General features: G+C 40.8%; 1 protein-coding gene across 6 annotated transcripts in view; it reads left to right on the top strand.

Moving 5' to 3' along the window:
- Positions 1-18,929, top strand: part of EIF2AK4 (eukaryotic translation initiation factor 2 alpha kinase 4) — a 104,339-nt gene that overhangs the window by 53,080 nt on the left and 32,330 nt on the right. For all 6 annotated transcript variants that reach the window (XR_004030471.1, XM_030814329.1, XM_030814330.1 and 3 more), the window contains exons 14-23: positions 750-833; positions 3,264-3,386; positions 5,555-5,659; positions 7,455-7,509; positions 8,052-8,131; positions 12,109-12,210; positions 13,877-13,930; positions 16,146-16,382; positions 17,886-17,961; positions 18,669-18,790. Coding sequence is in view for 5 of the 6 variants with exons in the window: in XM_030814329.1 (XP_030670189.1) it covers positions 750-833; positions 3,264-3,386; positions 5,555-5,659; positions 7,455-7,509; positions 8,052-8,131; positions 12,109-12,210; positions 13,877-13,930; positions 16,146-16,382; positions 17,886-17,961; positions 18,669-18,790 (1,038 nt within the window). In the remaining variant the exon portion in view is untranslated. The remainder of the gene's footprint in view (positions 1-749; positions 834-3,263; positions 3,387-5,554; positions 5,660-7,454; positions 7,510-8,051; positions 8,132-12,108; positions 12,211-13,876; positions 13,931-16,145; positions 16,383-17,885; positions 17,962-18,668; positions 18,791-18,929) is intronic.

Raw genomic sequence — 18,929 nt, 5'->3', positions numbered from 1 at the left:
AGGGCTGTTGGATTTTATCGAAGGCCTTTTCTGCATCTATTGAGATAATCATGTGGTTTTTGTCATTGGTTTTGTTTATGTGATGGATTATGTTTATTCATTTCTGTATATTGAACCAGCCTTGCATCCCAGGGATGAAGCCGACTTGATCGTGATGGATAAGCTTTTTAATGTGCTGCTGGATTCAGTTTGCCAGTATTTTATTGAGGATTTTTGCATCAATGTTCATCAGGGATATTGGCCTGAAATTTTCTTTTTTTGTTGTGTCTCTGACAGGTTTTGGTATCAGGATGATGCTGGCCTCATAAAAAGAGTTAGGGAGGATTCCCTCTTTTTCTATTGCTGGGAATAGTTTTAGAAGGAATGGTACCAGCTTTTCTAACTACCATCAGAGAATACCATAAACACCTCTACACAAATAAACTAGAAAATCTAGAAGAAATGTGTAAATTCCTGGACACATATTCCCTCCCAAGACTAAACCAGGAAGAAGTTGAATCCCTGAATAGACCAATAACAAGTTCTGAAATTGAGGCAGTAATTAATAGCCTACCAACCTAAAAAAGACCAGGATTCACAGCCAAATGCTGTGAGCTTCTAAGGACAGTGATTATGTTCTGCTCACTGACTTCTCCCTAAGGCAACTGGGTGGCCATGTGTTGGGGGTAGGCACAAATACTTGATGATGATGATGATTTTGCTTAATTTTGGCCTCCATTTTGAGTTATTGTGTGTTCCTCTTGGGTTAGGATGAAGACTGCAATGAAAAGAATGGCTGCCATGAAAGTGAGCCATCAGTGACGACCGAGGCTGTGCACTACCTATACATCCAGGTGAGGTCGTGGTGTGTAGTTAGGTGACACAGCAACACCCAGTAGTGGCGGGTGGGCCTGTTTCAGGGTATTGGAACAAGCTAATGGACAGAAGAGGGTTTACTGCCACTACCAAAGATTAATTGGCCGAGAGGATTACCATATGGAGGCCCTTTTCCCCAGCCTTGAACTCATGCTTTCCTGCTGCATATCAGGAGCAGCCACAGGGCAGCTCTGGGCTCAGGCTGTGTAAGTTCACATCCTGGATCCACCTGTTAGGACTGCATGAACTCGGGCAAGGTTCTTCAGCGTCTTGTGCCTCAGTTTCCCCATCTATAAATTACATAATAGTAGCTCTTATAGACTTGTAAAGAATAAATAACACGTGAAGTACTTAGAACCATATCTGAGTTCCATAAATGCTAGACTGCTTGAGCACAGAAACTCCACTTTGCCTAACCAACTGAATCTGGACAAGTAAGGTATGATGCACACACATGCCTGTACATGCAAAAGTAACACCAACGTGACTTTAGGCAAAGTGGCTTGACCGGGAACCTCTGGAGACCGGTGCACAGGCAAGCAAGTTCCAATGGGGCGTGACTGAGAAGCCTGGGCTTTGGCCTGCCTACCTGCCAGAGGAACAACATCCTAAACGGCGGTTGAGTGGGCTCTGCCAGTAGAGGAGGGGCCATAAAACAAAGAAGTCGGCCGGGCACGGTGGCTTACGCCTGCAGTCCCAGCACTTTGGGAGGCTGAGGCGGGCGGATCACCTGAGGTCAGGAGTTTGAGACCAGCCTGGCTAACATGGTGAAACCTCGTTTCTACTAAAAATACAAAAAATTAGCCAGGCATGGTGGTGCGCGCCTGTAATCCCAGCTACTCAGGAGGCTGAGGCAGGAGAATCACTTGAACCTGGGAAGCGGAGGTTGCAGTAAGCCAAGATTGCATCATTGCACTCCAGCTTGGGCAACAAGAGTGAAACTCTATCTAAAAAGCAAGCAAACAACAACAACAAAAAAAAGCAAAGAAGTCTTTCCTCTGCCCCAAGTGAACAGGACTGTAGGTCACTGTTAGTATTTCAGTCATACCTGCAAGCAGGCAGATCTTTAAATGTGAGTTACAGAATTGGGCAGAAAAAGGAACCCTCAGACAAGTTACAGCATTTCGAATGAGATGAATTAGGTATTTGCTTTCCTGGAGTTGGAGCTGGTTTTAGGTATTCCGTAACATAAATATCTTTGAGGTACCACTTACACAGATAATAAAGCATTGGTCCCCCAAACCACTGTTTATCCTCTATTATATTCCATTACCTTCTACACAATTAGAATGAAATAGAAGTACACAAAGGAGGTGCATCCGACATGCATCAGGATCACAGTGTGGGCATCAGAGGAGGCCTTGTGAGGCCCGGGGGGTGAACCAGAGTTTACTGACAGTTATCCCCAAGATGATAGAACAAAGGCTGATCTTCCTGTCTTTAAAAACAATAAAACCGCCGGGCGCAGTGGCTCACGCCTGTAATCCCAGCACTTTGGGGGGCCGAGGTGGGCGGATCACGAGGTCAGGAGATCGAGACCATCCTGGCTAACACGGTGAAACCCCGTCTCTACTAAAAAATACAAAAAAATTAGCCGGGCGAGGTGGCGGGCGCCTGTAGTCCCAGCTACATGGGAGGCTGAGGCAGGAGAATGGCGTGAACCCCGGGAGACGGAGCCTGCAGTGAGCCGAGATCGCGCCACTGCACTCCAGCCTGCGTGAAACAGCGAGACTCCTTCTCAAAAAAAAAAAAAACAATAAACAATAAAACCTTTCTTCATGAGAAATGTCAACTCTGACATTAGTTGAAGCATATAGGCTGGTCTCATAAATCAAATGGTGCATGTTGATTTAAGATTTAAGTCATGTTGCACTGTTTTCTGATACGTGAATACACTCAAGAAGGGGTGAGACAGAGCCCCTGTCTCACTGTCCCAAGAAGACTTAAATGTTTTAATATTTATAATATTTTGCTCTAAGCATATGGTAAACAAATGAAGGTCATTTGTCTTTAATGTAAGAAAAGCTAGTGATATCATTAGATTAACTAACCCTCATTGTAAATTTGGGTTTGGAAGCGATCTTGTAAAACAATAAATAAAATTTTACTACATTCTCAGTTTTTTATATTAATTGTGATAAGTATTTTAAACAAGTCATATTTTTAAATGAGCAATAATATAAAAAATTAAAAATAGTTATGTTGGAGTGCTAAGAGTGTGCATATTTACCCTCAAGGTATTTTTTAATACTGTTGGTTTCTTTTTCAGTATAGAAAACCAAGTCTTTCCCCTAACTGTTTAAAACCCATGGTACAGGTTTTAAAATGGAGGATTATGTAAATTGCAGTTATACTCCTTCACTTAAAACTGTTGTGTAATCAAATTCTCCTGGTTTGTCTGTATATAGATGGAGTACTGTGAGAAGAGCACTTTACGAGACACCATTGACCAGGGACTGTATCGAGATACCGTCAGACTCTGGAGGCTTTTTCGAGAGATTCTGGATGGATTAGCTTATATCCATGAGAAAGTAAACTTTACAACATTTCATATCTGAAGACTTATTTTACATAAGTTTGTGACTGCATAAAAATATCAAATGTAAGATTGGAGAAAAACTGAAATAGAGGGAAAGCTATGGGTATATTGGCATAATCTATTTTTGTAGGAAATAGAACAAAGTGTCAAAGACAATAAAATATTACAAAGTATCAGAGTACAACATTAAAAAATGTTAAGAAAACTTTAAAGGTTAGGACAGGGATCAGCAAACTGTGGCCCACAGGTCAAATCTAACCCACTACCTGTTCTTGTATGGCCTGTGAGCTAATAATGACTCCTACATTTTTAAATGGTTGTAAAAAATTAGAAGAACATTTCATGACACATAAAAATTACATGAAATTCAAATTTCAATGCTCCCAAGGTTATTGGAACATAGCTGTGCTCATTTGTTTACATATTGCCTATGGCTGTTTTTTTTCCATAACAGCAGATTTGAGTAGTTGCAACAGGGACCGTAAAGCCTAAAGTATTTACTCTCTGGCCCTTTACAGAAAAAAATTGTTAACCTCTGGGAGAGGAGAAAATATTTGAACATGTAGGGAATGTGAGGATGATTCCTTGAGTGCTTTAGAATTAGGGCCAGGTGCGGTGGCTCATGCCTGTAATCCCAGCACTTTGGGAGGTCGAGGTGGGTGGATCACTTGAGGTCAGGAGTTCAAGACCAGACTGGTCAACATGGTGAAACCCCATCTCTACTAAAAATACAAACATTAGCTGAGGGTGGTGGTGCACACTTGTAATCCCAGCTACTTGGGAGGCTGAGGCAGGACAATCACTTGAACCTGGGAGGTGGAGGTTGCAGTGAGCTGAGATTGTACCACTGCGCTCCAGCCTAGGTGACAGTAAGAGACTTCATCTGAAAAAAGAGAAAAAAAGATTAAGCAAGGATGTGATTAATACCTGCCAAGTTATTTGATTCTAACTGAATTAGTGCCACCCTTCCTAGGAACACGGAGAAACCAGAAGGTCATCTAGCAAGAAGAGGAATGAGACTTTCTGAGTAACTTAGCTTGTCACATGTCTAAAATGTCATTTTAAAGCTAGAAATTGCCATTATAATGTAAATGCTAATGGGCCTAGCTTCAGGAGGAAACACTGCTTACATTTTTAAAATGAGATTGTCTAATGCATTAACCAATATAAATTCATTATTTTTTTCCTTCACCTCAAATTTCTTTAACCTTAAAATGTTTATACTGTACCGTATTTATACTGAGAAGCAAGGGCTGTAATTTACACATGTGTAGTTTATAAATGATTTGGTAGAAGCAGAATTTGCAAGGTTAGAAATGAAAATGAGTTCTAATGAGGGCCATTTAAGCTGTATTACTGTGATTTTATCCTGGGATGCTAGAACAATGCCCCCTGTGCTCTCTTCCACTCCATCCAATTTGCTCAGTATTGGCTAACCACTTGCTGGCATCTGACACTGTGCCATACCTGGAAATACAAGGAGGCACAAGTGTGTGTCCCATGCTTGAGAGGGACTTCTTGCTTTTAGAGGGAGCCAGAATTTACCTTCATGTAATGGTAAAAGAGATCATTATTTTCTATATTATAATGCATGAAACAATACACATTACGAGCCATTAGGAAAATGAGAAAGCAGTCTCATGTAACAAGTAATTGTTGCACACCTACTGTGTGTGCTGGGGATGCCAAGTTGAACTGTTAGAATTACTGTGGAAGGCTCATGAATGAGTTGGCACTTGCAAATGTTGGTACAGTGCAAATGCATGGAAAAAAAGCAAGAGTATCCTATGAAGGGGAGACAGTACAAAGAAAGGAATAGAAGAAGGAATAAAAATGGTGTATCTCCCTGACCAGAGGAGAGGTTTTGTAATGTAGCAGAGGTAAAGGTAACTTGGTGAAACCACTGGAAGGGGCCTTGGATGCCACAGGGAACTATTTAGAATTCACCTGGTCAGGATACCACCAGGTAGAACTAGGAAATAGTAAAGAGGTCATAGGACAGTCAGGACACATTGCAGAGGCCAGACAGCCTGGACCAGGGTGGTCTGTGGGAGAAGACCTCATACGATTTTCATCACTAGGTTGGCCTTTTAAATTAGGAAGTAGGTATAACTTTATGCATGGAAAACCATTGTTTGTTTCTTCACTCTCTTTCAACAGGGAATGATTCACCGGGATTTGAAGCCTGTCAACATTTTTTTGGATTCTGATGACCACGTGAAAATAGGTGATTTTGGTTTGGCGACAGACCATCTAGCCTTTTCTGTAAGTATTTTAAAAATTAGACTGCACCTAAAAACAGACTCAGATGCCTTGATAATCCTGAAAGTGTTAGCAGATAGAATAGTGCATTCACAGAACTATGCTGTCTAATCCTCAGGAGATTATACAAACCTGAAGGGGCATGCTGCAAATGATCTTGTAGGCTTTGCAATTGTGAGTATATTTTTTTGAGTGCATTCCACTTGAGGGACACAAAATTATTGTCTTGGGAACAATATTGTGGTCAAAGGTGTACAGTACTTTATGAAATCATTTGGTATTTTGGTCTACCATGCCTGGCACTGGGCTAGATGCTTTATACCTCAGAGGCTTTTGTTGGTTTGGGGAAATGAGGCTCAAAAACATAAAACACCAGGAGACCATACGGTTGTGAGGATCCAGAAAGGCTGGATAATGACAGTGGCATTTCAGATGTCCTTAAATGGTGGGTGGGAGTCCAACAGGTGGAGGTTGAGGGCAGGGCCTGGTGACACCAGGATGGGGATTCCAGAGAGAAAGCACAGCATAAGCAGAGGCCCCAGGGTAAGCAGACTTGGCTGTCGGAAGACCAGCATACTGTCTGACTGGTCAAAACTGTGAAGTGCAGGGGAGAGGAAGAGGATGCGGGGCAGTTGAGGAGTCACTGGAAGGTTGGGCAGTCTTGTAGGTGGTAGGCCTTGAATGCCAGAGGAGGAATTTTACTTCACATTATAAACCCAAGTTATTAGGCACCAAGATCTGTAGGAAATGCAGTTAATTCCAAGGGTGATCAGGAAAAGAAAATAGGATTTGAGTTAATTGTGAGAACAACCGTAGGGGCCAAGTTAGAAGGTGAGATTAGGAGTGGAAAGGGAGGAGAGGGAAGGCGGACAGTAAGGACACATTCCTGATCATGCTCCCCATGGAGCATATGGGAGAGTGCTGAGACCAAAGACGGGCCAGATGGTGGGGATCTTGATCCCCAAACTAAAGAATTTAACTTGATGTCTGGAAGGCTGTAGCATAGTGAGATAGATAAGAGCTCAGGCTCTGGAGTCTCACTGACCTGGACTAGAATCCTATCTCTGCCACTGCTTTGTAGCATGATCTTGGACAATTAATTAACTTCTCAATACCTCATTTGTAAAGTGTGCCTAATACTAGCGCCTAGCTCAAAAAGTTATCAGCAAGATAAATAAGAATGTAGGTAAAGCACCTAGAACAGTACCCAGCACTAAGAATGTTGAAGCCAGTGTTACTGATGGTGATGCTTGTAATGGGAAGCACCTATTACAAGTGCAGACATAACAATAGTGACTTAGGGTATTGACAACACTGTTGCACATAGTGGAGCAAGGTGAGGCTACCTGGGGGGCATTAGTCATGAGCGAGGGTGGAACATATTTGCTGAGCAGCCTCTAGGAAAGAAGAATAAAAATTGACGCAGAGAAAGTAACAGCAATGGGTAAGTTGAAAGATAAATTTGTTTTTGATACAATCTTACTCTTCTTAGAAAACAGATTCTGTTTTTGACACTTGCAACATGAAAATAAATTGGTTTCTCTAAGTGTTTGCATATTTCTTTCCTAAAGAAAGAGTTATGCAGTGATTGCCCCTCTCCCTCCTGATTTCATTGGGTTTTCTGAGAGCTTTGCATTAGTGGGTTAACTAAACTAGAAAAAAATTAAAACTCAAAGCATTATTATATTATTTTGATTTCCATATAATATTTTTTCAGTCTTCATTTAGAAACGGACAAGCCATTCTCATGGAATAATATCATGTCTTAATTGGATATTTGGCTTACTTATATTTTTAGGCTGACAGCAAACAAGACGATCAGACAGGAGACTTGATTAAGTCAGACCCTTCAGGTAAACCCAGAAGACTATATATTTCATCTATGTGTTAAAGACCCCAGAATTTCTTAACCTGAAACCTGCTTTTTACTTGTAAAGGTTTTACTCTACAGCAGATTTTAATTGCTCCTTAACTTAACAAAATTATGGAAATGTTTTAATTTTTTTTTCCTTCTCAATTTATGAATTGTTCTTTGAACTTCAAGAAATTAGAGCTTCAGTGAGTAGAATAATTGGCTCCCAGGGGTAGACAGTTTTATTTTGTCTAACCTCCGTTGGTAATGTGAGGCTACCTCATGACCTGATCCGTCTGGGGTCTTATCTGGCACTGTCCCTCCTCTTCAATAGCAAAGACATCCTTGTGTAGAACAGAGTGTGTGGCCATACGTGACTTATGGTTATTCATTTGGTACAATGCATGCTGCTGCTTCCTGTGAGTGGCATAGACAGTTAACAGATCATGCCTCACTTTTAAGAAAGCTTTTTTTTTGTTTTTAGTTTGTGTCTTCTGTAAGTGCTATTATTGGGAAGTTTTCCCTCTGTCTTCCTCCACACAGGTCACTTAACTGGGATGGTTGGCACTGCTCTCTATGTAAGCCCAGAGGTCCAAGGAAGTACCAAATCTGCATACAACCAGGTAAGGGGTTTTATGGGGAAAAGAAATCTCAAAATTAAGGTAATAGGACACCTAGATCACAGCATTTGGGGTTTAGTCCCAGCTAAAATAGTCAGGACATCCACTCGTTCACACTCCAGGAAGGACTCATGGTCCTAAGGATAGTGACTGAAACTGGCACTGCTGCTGCCAGGAGCTTACAGTCCATCCATCCATCCATCCATCCATCCATCCATTCATCCATTCATCCATTCATCTATTCATCCACTCATCCATACATCCACCCACCCATCCACCCATTCATCCACCCCTCCATCCACCCATCCATCCGTCCGTCCATCCATCCAAAGAATGTGCAAACTAACCCCTATCTTGGGCAAGGTGCCAGGAACAGATGTGGCTCCAGCCCTCAGGGAGCTTGTCCACTGGTGTATGAAACAGAACAAATAAGTAAAAAATGAAAGATATAGTCACAAATTGTGGTGAGGGCTAGGAAGAAAAGAAATGGAACTGAGTGACAAAGAGAACAGATTAACCAGAGAAGATCTCTTGAGAGGATGGCATTTAGGATAAAGGATGAGAAAGGACAAGCCACACAGATTTGGGGATGACACATGCCAGGGAAGGAGATGGTGAGAAGCAGAGGAAACTGCACACATAAAGAGAAAGCCCTGGGTGAGAGAGAGCTTGGCACATTTAAGACAACCAAAAGGAAGGCTAGTGTGGCCACAGTGTGGCAAGCAACAGGGGACAGAGGCATGAAGTGAAGCTGGAAAAGAAGGCAGGGAAAGATCACACAGAGCCAAGTTGGCCTGGATAAGGAGTGTGCATTTAATTTGAAGTACACAGGGAGCCAATGAAGAATCTTGAGCAAGAGAGTTCACTCTGGCTGCTGCGAGGAGGCTCTGCAGGAAGTCCTGGTAGGGCGGTTGGCAGCTAGAACTGGACTGCAAGCAGTAGAAATGGAGAGAAGTGTGCTGAGTTAGGAAGGGAATTGAGAGATTTCCCCAATGGAATGGATGCTGGGTGAGAACGAAGAAGGGAAAAAGTCCAGGGCTCAGGTTTCTTCCTGGAGCACCTGGGTGAAGACTATTTGACTGAAGTGAGGAAACCTAGGGAAAGACATAAGGGGAAGGAGGAGAAGATGACAGAAAAATTCAGTTTGAGGCATGTTAGTTTGAAATATCTGATGAGAAATCCAATTAGAGATGTCGAGTAGATTGTTAGAGACCCAACACTTGAGTTCAGAGGAAAGGTGAGAATCAGAAGTATAAATTTGAAATCAGCACACAGATAGGATTTAAAGCTATGAGACTGGATGAGATCACTTAGGACAAGAGTGTAAAGCTAAACTTTAAAAACACATTAGGTGCCAGGCATGGTGGTTCATGCCTATAATCCCGGGACTTTGGGAGGCTGAGGCAGGAGGATTGCCTGAGCTCAGGAGTTCAAAACCAGCCTGGGTAACATAGCGAGACCTCATCCCTACTAAACATCAAAAAAATTAGCCAGGCCTGGTGGCACACGTCTGTAGTCCCAGCTCCTCAGGAGGCTGAGGTGGGAGGGCTACTTGAGGCCAGGAGATTGAGGCTACAGTGAGCTATGATCATGCCAGTGCACTCCAGCCTGGGCAACGGAGCAAGACCCTGTCTGGATCAATTATATATGTATAAAATAAAATACATTAGGAAAGCAATTTGCATCAAAGCAAATGCTCAGGCTTGCAGTGGAGATTCAAGCCTGGGTTTTGGTTCCGACAGGGAGCATTGGATAACAACATAAAGTTGAAACAGACCTCTAAGTACCTGGTGAGGATAAGGGTTAGGGTATCAGGAGATGGGCTGCACACACTGTGAGTGTGGGCAGATACCTTTAGTGTCATTATTTTTTTTTTTTTTTTTGAAATGGAGTCTTGCTCTTTTCGCCCAGGCTGGAGCACAGCGGTGGGCTATCAGCTCACTGCAACCTCCGCCTCCCAGGTTCAAGCAATTCTCCTGCCTCAGCCTCCCAAGTAGCTGGGATTACAGACGCCTGCCACCAGGCCTGGCTAATTTTTGTATTTTTAGTAGAGACAGGGTTTCGCCATGTTGGCCAGGCTGGTCTCGAACTCCTGACCTCAGGTGATCCACTTGCCTCGGCCTCCCAAAGTGCTGGGATTACAAGCATGAGCCACTGCACCCAGCCATACATACATATTTTTTTAAAAAACCAAAGTGGGGGCGTCTTAGACATCAGTAATAAATATCCCTGAGTGGTGGGATCATGAGATTGCTATTTTATTCTTGGTGCTTTTGTTCTATGTTTTCTATAGCCAGCACGTATAGGAAATGCCACGGTGAAGGTTTTTAAGATGTCAGAGGTCACCAGTGACAATTCAAGAGTCTCGCCGCCCCCTCTTTGAGTCCAAATGTATTCAAGAGTATTTCTTGAAAATGTTTTCCATTGTCCTGAAAGCAGCTCTGCCCCTCTGTGCCCCTGACCACGTGCAGTCTTTTCCTCGGCAGCCGTGTCATGCTTGGCTTCCTCAGACGCACTCCCTTCCCAATGCCATCTTCTCCTTCGTGGCACCCTACTTAGATTTTCCCTGCACTGACTTGCCTTTTTGCTTCTTTTTTCTTTTTATTATAGATGCTTTTTTTGTTTTCGTCAATTATTTAATAGTTATCTTGATTATTTATATCCTTCTAGTTTTTTGACTTTACTGTTTTTTTCTGTAGCTTTTTATTTTTATTTATTTTTTATTTTTTTCCTAGCTTATGGAGGTAAGATTGATGAAACTTGTCTATATTTAGGGCGTACAATGTGATGTTTTGATATATATGTACATTGTGAAATGATTACCACAACGAAGCTGACCAACATACCCATCACCTCACCTGGTTTCCATTTTTTGTGTGTGGTAAGAACACTTGAGAGCTACTTTCTTAGCAAACCTCAGGAATACAATGCATTATTATTAATTATAGTCACCATGCTGTGCTTTAGATCTCCAGAATGTATTCATTTTATAACTGAAAATGTGTGCTCTTTGACCAGCATCTCCCCTTGACCCCCAATCCCCAGCCCCTGGTAGCCACCATTCTATTCTCTGTTACTGTGAGTTTGACTTTTATTTAGATTCCACATACCAGTGAGATCATGCAGTATTTGCCTTTCTGTGTCTAGCTTATTTCACCTAACATAATGTCCTCCAGTTTCATCTATGTTGTCACAAATGGCAAGATTCTCTTCTTTTTGAAGGCCATATGACCTTGTAGTCAGGAGCTGGCCTTTTCTGTCAGCTGCAGATTTTGGTCTGTGTTTCACTTTTAAGATGATTAGCTAAGATGTGAAACAAAGCAAATTCTTATGATCAATCTCAGTTGTCCTTGCTCTTCAGCCATTATTTCCAGTTTTCAGCCAGTGGTTTTCTATGTCTGTGGATACAACTAAACCAGTTACCATTAATTTTCTAGGAAGGCCAGGCATGTTGACTCATTCCTGTAATCCTAGCACCTTAGGAGGCCAAGGTGGGTGAATCACTTGAGTCCAGGAGTTGGAGACCAGCCTCGGCAACATGGCAAAACCCAGTCTGTACAAAAAATACACACAAAAAAATTAGCTGGGCATGGTGGTGCACACCTGTAGTCCCAGCTACTTGGGAGGCTGAGGTGGAAGGATTGCTTGAGCCCAGGAGGCAGAGGTTGCAGTAAGCCGAGATTGTACCACTGCACTTCAGCCTGGGTGACAGAGTGAGACCCTGCCTCAAAAAATAAAAAAAAAATTCTAAGCAAGTGTTTAAAGACATCATGCCAAATATTTTATCATCATCTAAATACAAAATATATCACTTAGCCTTGATAACCATAATTTTTAAGAACAAATCTTCACATTTTTCCAGTGACCTGTTTTGTACTCATACAAACTTTATTTCAGCTAACAATGCTTATCCTATAATTCCCTGGTAAATTATACTTTCACATCAAGGCTCTCTAAATGCAATTATTCTTCCCCCTCAGAAAGTGGACCTCTTCAGCCTGGGAATTATCTTCTTTGAGATGTCCTATCACCCTATGGTCACGGCTTCAGAAAGGATCTTTGTTCTCAACCAACTCAGAGATGTATGTATCAGGTGTTTTGGTGCCTACATTTTCAGTAACCCGAATCTTAGCACAGAGATCAGAATTCAAAGCAGGATATTTTTCTGGTATTTATAACATAGAAGAGGCTGCCCTACTGTAATTTTAATGACTCATTTATTCAGATATGCCAGACTAACCAGTTTTCCCATTTTTAGTGAAACATTTTTCTGAGCAAAGGAAGTCACCTCAGTTAAGTTCTTAAAATAGCAGTTTTGGGAGCCAGAGATCATCAGCATGTAGGAGGGATCTTACTGGTCTCTCTACTATGTTTCCACAGCGAGGTAAATGGAACCCTGCCTCCGATGATGGGAAACTTGCCCCAGTTTTGTTTGTTTTTGGAAATCTTACCTGGAGAAATTGCTAGGTTATAGTTGCTTTTTAAAAAATTATTCTGAGATTGACTCTTGATTTTAAAGCAAAGGAAGAAGCCACAAAATTGGGCTGGATATGAATATGGTTATAACAAGGGAGTAGATTGTAAAGAAATGGGTATTTAGTTCTAGAAGTTAAAGATGCCTGTTGAATGGACCAGGTGTAGTAATGTCTAAAGAAAACTACTGACACCAGAAGTTAAAATGGGTCTGAAAAAAATATCTGCCCCTTGAAATGTTTTTCCAATGAAATTTCCATTTGTGTTCTTGGGATTAATCTTTGCCTCTTTTACTGCCTGAGCTAAAAAGGGACCAACGTTACATTGTGTGAGGTCAGAGATGCCCATGAGCAAACAGCATTAAGATGAAAGTGAGGAGTGAGGAGTGACGTTTGGGTGAGGCTAATTTAAATTCATATATTTATGAGCAAGACATCTGGAGAGTCTCCTTCTTTCTTACTGAGCAGAGTGAAGCAGGAATATTTATTAAGTTAATTCATAAACACGGTAACTAGAATGCAGTAAGAATACTCCTATATTCCAGTGTAAGAATTCTTCTCTGGATAGTGTTGAAAACAATTAAATTATTTTACTGTCAGTACAGTGTGGACAGCTGTGTTGTAAAGTATAGGACTAAGTGAAGTGATTACTATCGCCTCGCCTTGATTGCAACGCTCTTAGATGATTATGTCCTTAATGAAGTGCCTTTCTTTAGTCTAAAATTTATGTTTATTTACCAGAAAGGTGAGAACTTTTGGGGAAGTAGAGATTTTTTTCTCTTACTCTATCTGTGTTGGTAGATGGGTGTGTTTTTTGTTGTTGTTGTTTTGCCTTTTTTCATCTACATGTTTAATAAAACTGCTTTGTTGTTCTCCGAAGCCATTAGATTTTTACTTTGTACTCAGATGTACTTTCTGCCCCTTGAAATTTTTTTCTCAATGAAATTTCCATTCATGTTTTTAGGGTTAGTCCTTGCCTCTGTTACTGCCTGAGCTAAAAGGGACCAATGTTATAGAATGTGAGGTCAAAGGTGCAGACAGCATTAGGAGGAAAGTGAAGAGTGAGGTTTGGGTGAGGCCGTCATTTGGGTAAAGTTTATATTAAAATAATATGTATGTAATTGGAAGAATAAGCATCAGGTTTCAAGAAGGTATCACCTCTCTTTCCTTGCTAGCAAATTTTTATTTCTGTATTTGATTTTCTTACTTATGGTGAATAAATGCTTTCACTGTGGCAGTCTGCCAAAACCTTCCTGATTTGAATATATTTTTTTAGCCCACTTCGCCTAAGTTTCCAGAAGACTTTGATGATGGAGAGCATGCAAAGCAGGTAATTTTCCGATGCGTCAATTACTATGTCTTCAGTCTTGCATTTTAATTATATTTTTCTTCTTTTTCAATTAGTAATTCTTCTGCCACTCATTCTCTTGTGTCCTGGGAACAACGTGGGGAAAAAATATCAAAAGATGAAGCACTTAAAATGTTATTAGACTTGAACTACACCATAAAAATGCCAAGGGCTGGCACAGAAAATTAACAAACTGCAGGGTTCTTTGTGCAATTCATTGTGCTTTTGAAGTGCTATTTGGACCCTTGGCTCAGCTGTTGAAAAAAAAAATGAATCCTTTTACAGCTCATTGTTTTTGATAAAGCTTGGGGCTTTAAGAAAAAAAATATAATTTAAAACTGTAATTTTGTTCTGTTTTGTGGTTGCAGTAGCTCAGATTATGGGGGAAGGGTTGCATTTTCTGGACAGTCTATTGTTACAGTATTTTAAAGCAAAATAATTTCTCCTATATACCATAAATATCTGAGTGTATGTTTGTGTGACTCATGACATAGGCTAATATTGGCATCCAGCAAACATTAAAAAAAACAACTATTATTGGTGAATTTGTGTATTGGGCTTCTGGTATGCCTTTCTTCTGAGTGCCAGTTGTTTGTCTTGGTACAGTGGTTAATACTCTTGTCATGTGGAAGTTTATTTCTTAAACTGACTTACTGACAATTATAATCAAGGCAAATCCCTTATTTAAATCATTAATATTGAGAACAGAAGCATAGATAGAATATTGTATTAATTTGGTGCTTCTTGCTTGCTGGTTATGTATCTGAATGGACAGGCCACTTTTCTAGACTTTAATTTTCCTCACCTATAAAATTAAAAGATTAAATACTCCTTATTTATATTAGCACTAACATTGTGTCATTTGGTAATGTTTAACATGATGGTTATTTATGGCTGTAGGGACCCATTCTGCCTCATCTGTTTAATTAGTGAAGGCCATTAGAAATACATTGAGTCATGTTTCTGCTTCTTTTGATAGGTATTATTGTTTCTGGGTGTCGTAAGTAAATGTTCATTTCATAGCCTTTCCTTATGACAAGGTCAGTCTTATTTGATGTTTCCCCTTGTTGACAGCTAAGATGGCCCAGGAACTATACAAACCATTTTTCACCATGAGGACTGTACTCCTACCATCAGATATATATTAGGTACCCTTGAGCATTTGAGTCTGGGCTGTACAAATTGGCACCAAAACAAAAACAACAAAACCACAACCACCTCCCATGTCATAGTCATTGCTTTTTAGCTGAAAGGAGGAAACTTAGAAGATGCTTATAGAATGAGCATAACATAATTTTTTGCCATGCACATTTACCAGTACAGCAGGCTCTTTTATGCTCAATAGGGTATTCTTGTTTTTGTCCATTTAATATACCTTTCATAAAAGTTGTATCATGTCATTTTCTTTCTATATAATACTCCTATATCCCATACAAAGTAATTGCCTGTGTTTTTATTTTACCCTAATGCTGGAAGGAGAGTGGTGAGGGGGGCATATTTTAAAGATTTACAATTAGAAAATGCTTAATAAAGTCCATCTAATAATTGAGGCTTTCTTATCTCAAATATTTCTCTAACTCCTTATAAATCTTTATTATAAACAAGAGGATTAAGCATCATTAAGGAACCTCTCAAAGGTTTACATTGCCTTCATATGGTTCACTGCTTTAGTGAGGTGGCTGTGAAGATATAACAAATGAGTAACATAAATCAAGAGAATTCAAGGGAATGGTATCAATGCAAATAACATAAACGGAGAAGAAACCATTAAAACAAGATGTTTTACATTGCTTTTAGGATTCCAGCAGTTATTATGCATTACAATTTCTACCAAAATTAGGCATGTAAAGCTATTTGTTTTATCTTTTTACATCTTTTTATACGATATTTTCTGTGTTTATAAGGCCTAATTTCTGCTTCTATGTAGTTGTCGAGTTGATTTTTTTTTTGGTTGTGACAATAAGGTATAAAAACTAGGGGCCTCCTTTTAAGAAATGTTCATACTACATTCTTGCACAACTCTGTGGTCATAATAAAGCAGGAAAAATAATGACCTATTCAGAAATTTCAGAATGCCAGTTAAGTGCAAGTATAGTGGCACCTTTTCTTTGACCTGAACTGACTACTGACTTGTCCGGAGAATAGCTGAGCATTATCCATTGCGTCCCATCAGCAGTGTGCCTGGGTTTTATTGTAGAAATCAGTCATCTCCTGGATGTTGAACCACGATCCAGCAAAACGGCCCACAGCCACAGAACTGCTCAAGAGTGAGCTGCTGCCCCCGCCCCAGATGGAGGAATCAGAGCTGCATGAAGTGCTGCACCACACGCTGACCAACGTGGATGGGAAGGCCTACCGCACCATGATGGCCCAGATCTTCTCCCAGCGCATCTCCCCTGCCATCGATTACACCTATGACAGCGACATACTGAAGGTGGGCTTAAGCCACGCTGCACAAAGGGAGCTTCACCTGGTCCACAAAAGGATCAAGCCAGTTTCTCACAGATTCTTTTAATGCCTCCAACATAAGTTCTTATGTGAGGTATTGGAAGCCCCTAAAAGTACATGCAAAATGTGTGTATATGCATTCAGGGAAGAAGACCCATACTTTCAATCACCTACTTGAAGGAGTCCTTGACCTTTCCTCCTCCCTACCCACCCAAGAGATTAAGAAGCAGTGCCTACAAAAATTAGCCGTGCGTGGTGGCATGCACCTGTAATCCCAGCTACTCGGGAGGCTGAGGCAGGAGAATCGCTTGAGCCCAGGAGGCAGGCAGAGGTTGCAGAGAGCCGAGATCGCGCCGCTGCTCTCCAGCCTGGGAGACAGAGCAAGTCCCCATCTCAAAAAAAAGAAATAAAGAAAAGAAACAGTGCATTTAGAGACTGATCCCTAGCCCAAATGCCCAGAGCCAAATGCATCAACCAGCTCACATCTAGATGAAGTAGAAAGTAGTTCCCAGTGCTGGTTGCACATCTACTTCATCTCAGAAACTCTCTGACAATGCAGATGCCCAGGTCCCATAGCCCATCTAGTGGCTCAGAATCTCCAGGTGTGAGGCATTTCAGAATCTCATTCAAAGCTCCCAAGCAGTTTCTGAAGTGTAGCCAGGTTGCCAGTTTGGGGAGACTTTAACATTTAATTTCTTTTAAAAAGAAAAAAAATCTGAAGCATATTAGTGAAATGTTAAAATTTGATAAAGTTGGGTGAGTAGATAACAGGTATTTGTTATATTCTCTATATGTTTCTGTATGCTTAATATATATGATATAATTTTAAAAGATAGAGTAGTGGAGGAAGTCGTAGTAAAATTTATGAAAGATCAGTATAGATTTTAGAGACAAAACACAATTTTTACTGGCTGGCAATATTATTATAGAAAAATATTTATGGGATTACAGGTGACTTTTTTATAGATGTCTTTTTTCTTATCTGTTGTTTCTAAATTTTCTATAGTGAAATGGTACTACATTTATAATACAAAAACAAATGAGAAAGAAAGCTATTGGCAAAATATGTAAATGCCATGTAGCTTTCAACAGGCCTGCCATGAATCACCTTGGTATGTGGGAGGGTCCTGATGCTGTTAGGTGGTCATCGCATCACAGTATCCCTGAGAGTCAGGGAGAATGTGTTTATTTGATTAGCTCCCTCTGAAAGGCAAATATCAATGTGGCCAAGAATTTGGACTTTGAACCCAGGCAATGAACCCAGGCAACCTTCCCATTGCTTGAAAGGTTAGCTCTTGCTTTCCAAAGCAGGCCATGAAAGATATGTGTCCTCTTCCCTGATGTGTTCAAAGAGGGATGGACTTGTCAAGACTTCTTTTTTGAACCTGGAAATAAGCAATGTAGTGCCTACTGCAAGCCACACATTAATATTTTAAAGGATCCCTTTCATAAGGCTTCAATGATGATGTTTTAATCGGTCCTGTTTTAGGGCAACTTCTCAATCCGTACAGCCAAGATGCAGCAGCACGTGTGTGAAACCATCATCCGCATCTTTAAAAGACACGGTATGTATGCCCTTTTTAAAAATGATATTTCTTCTCATAAGACTTTTTTCATCATTAGAAAATACTGTTAGTGTTCAGGCATATCATATTTTACTGTCTTTTTTTTTTTTTTCTTTGAGACGGAGTCTCGCTCTGTCGCCCAGGCTGGAGTGCAGTGGCGCAATCTCGGCTCGCTGCAAGCTCCACTTCCAGGGTTCACGCCATTCTCCTGCCTCAGCCTCTCCGAGTAGCTGGGACTACAGGCGCCCACCACCACGCCCGGCTAATTTTTTGTATTTTTAGTAGAGACGGGGTTTCACCATGGTCTCGATCTCCTGACCTCGTGATCCGCCCGCCTCGGTCTCCCAAAGTGCTGGGATTACAAGCGTGAGCCACTGCGCCCGGCCTCATATTTTACTTTCAAATTCAGTTATAAATAATTGACATCATATGGAATTTAAGCTTATTTTTGAAACTGATTTGAATATTACAGCCTTACTATTAATACTAAAATGCAATTGGTTTGTGGAGTCAGAAATATGACCAAACTGTCAAACTTAACTCTACATGAGCTCTCTATTTATAAATGTAGAGAACTAAAGAAAAACTGATATGACTTCAATGGTCCCAGTAGCAATTACTTAACTGTCAGGTTTGTGTTAATTTTAGGTTGCCTCCTATGGAGAATGTGAACCTGATGATGAGCTATTTTTTCTCATTTGGTGTAGGAGCTGTTCAGTTGTGTACCCCACTACTGCTTCCCCGAAACAGACAAATATATGAGCACAACGAAGCTGCCCTATTCATGGACCACAGCGGGATGCTGGTGATGCTTCCTTTTGACCTGCGGGTGAGGCTGGGAACACACTGCTGACAATCAGGATGCTGTATCTAGTCACAGGGATGGCATCTCTGTCAAAGGATTTTTTCCCTAGGCTTATATTATAAATGTCACCTTTAGGAAATGTATTCTTGAGGAAGTTGTCAGA

This window comes from Nomascus leucogenys, chromosome 6 (assembly GCF_006542625.1).
Source record: "Nomascus leucogenys isolate Asia chromosome 6, Asia_NLE_v1, whole genome shotgun sequence".
NCBI lineage: Eukaryota > Metazoa > Chordata > Mammalia > Primates > Hylobatidae > Nomascus > Nomascus leucogenys.
Note: the sequence above shows the minus strand (reverse complement) of the source record. Positions and strands in the feature narration are given on the sequence as shown.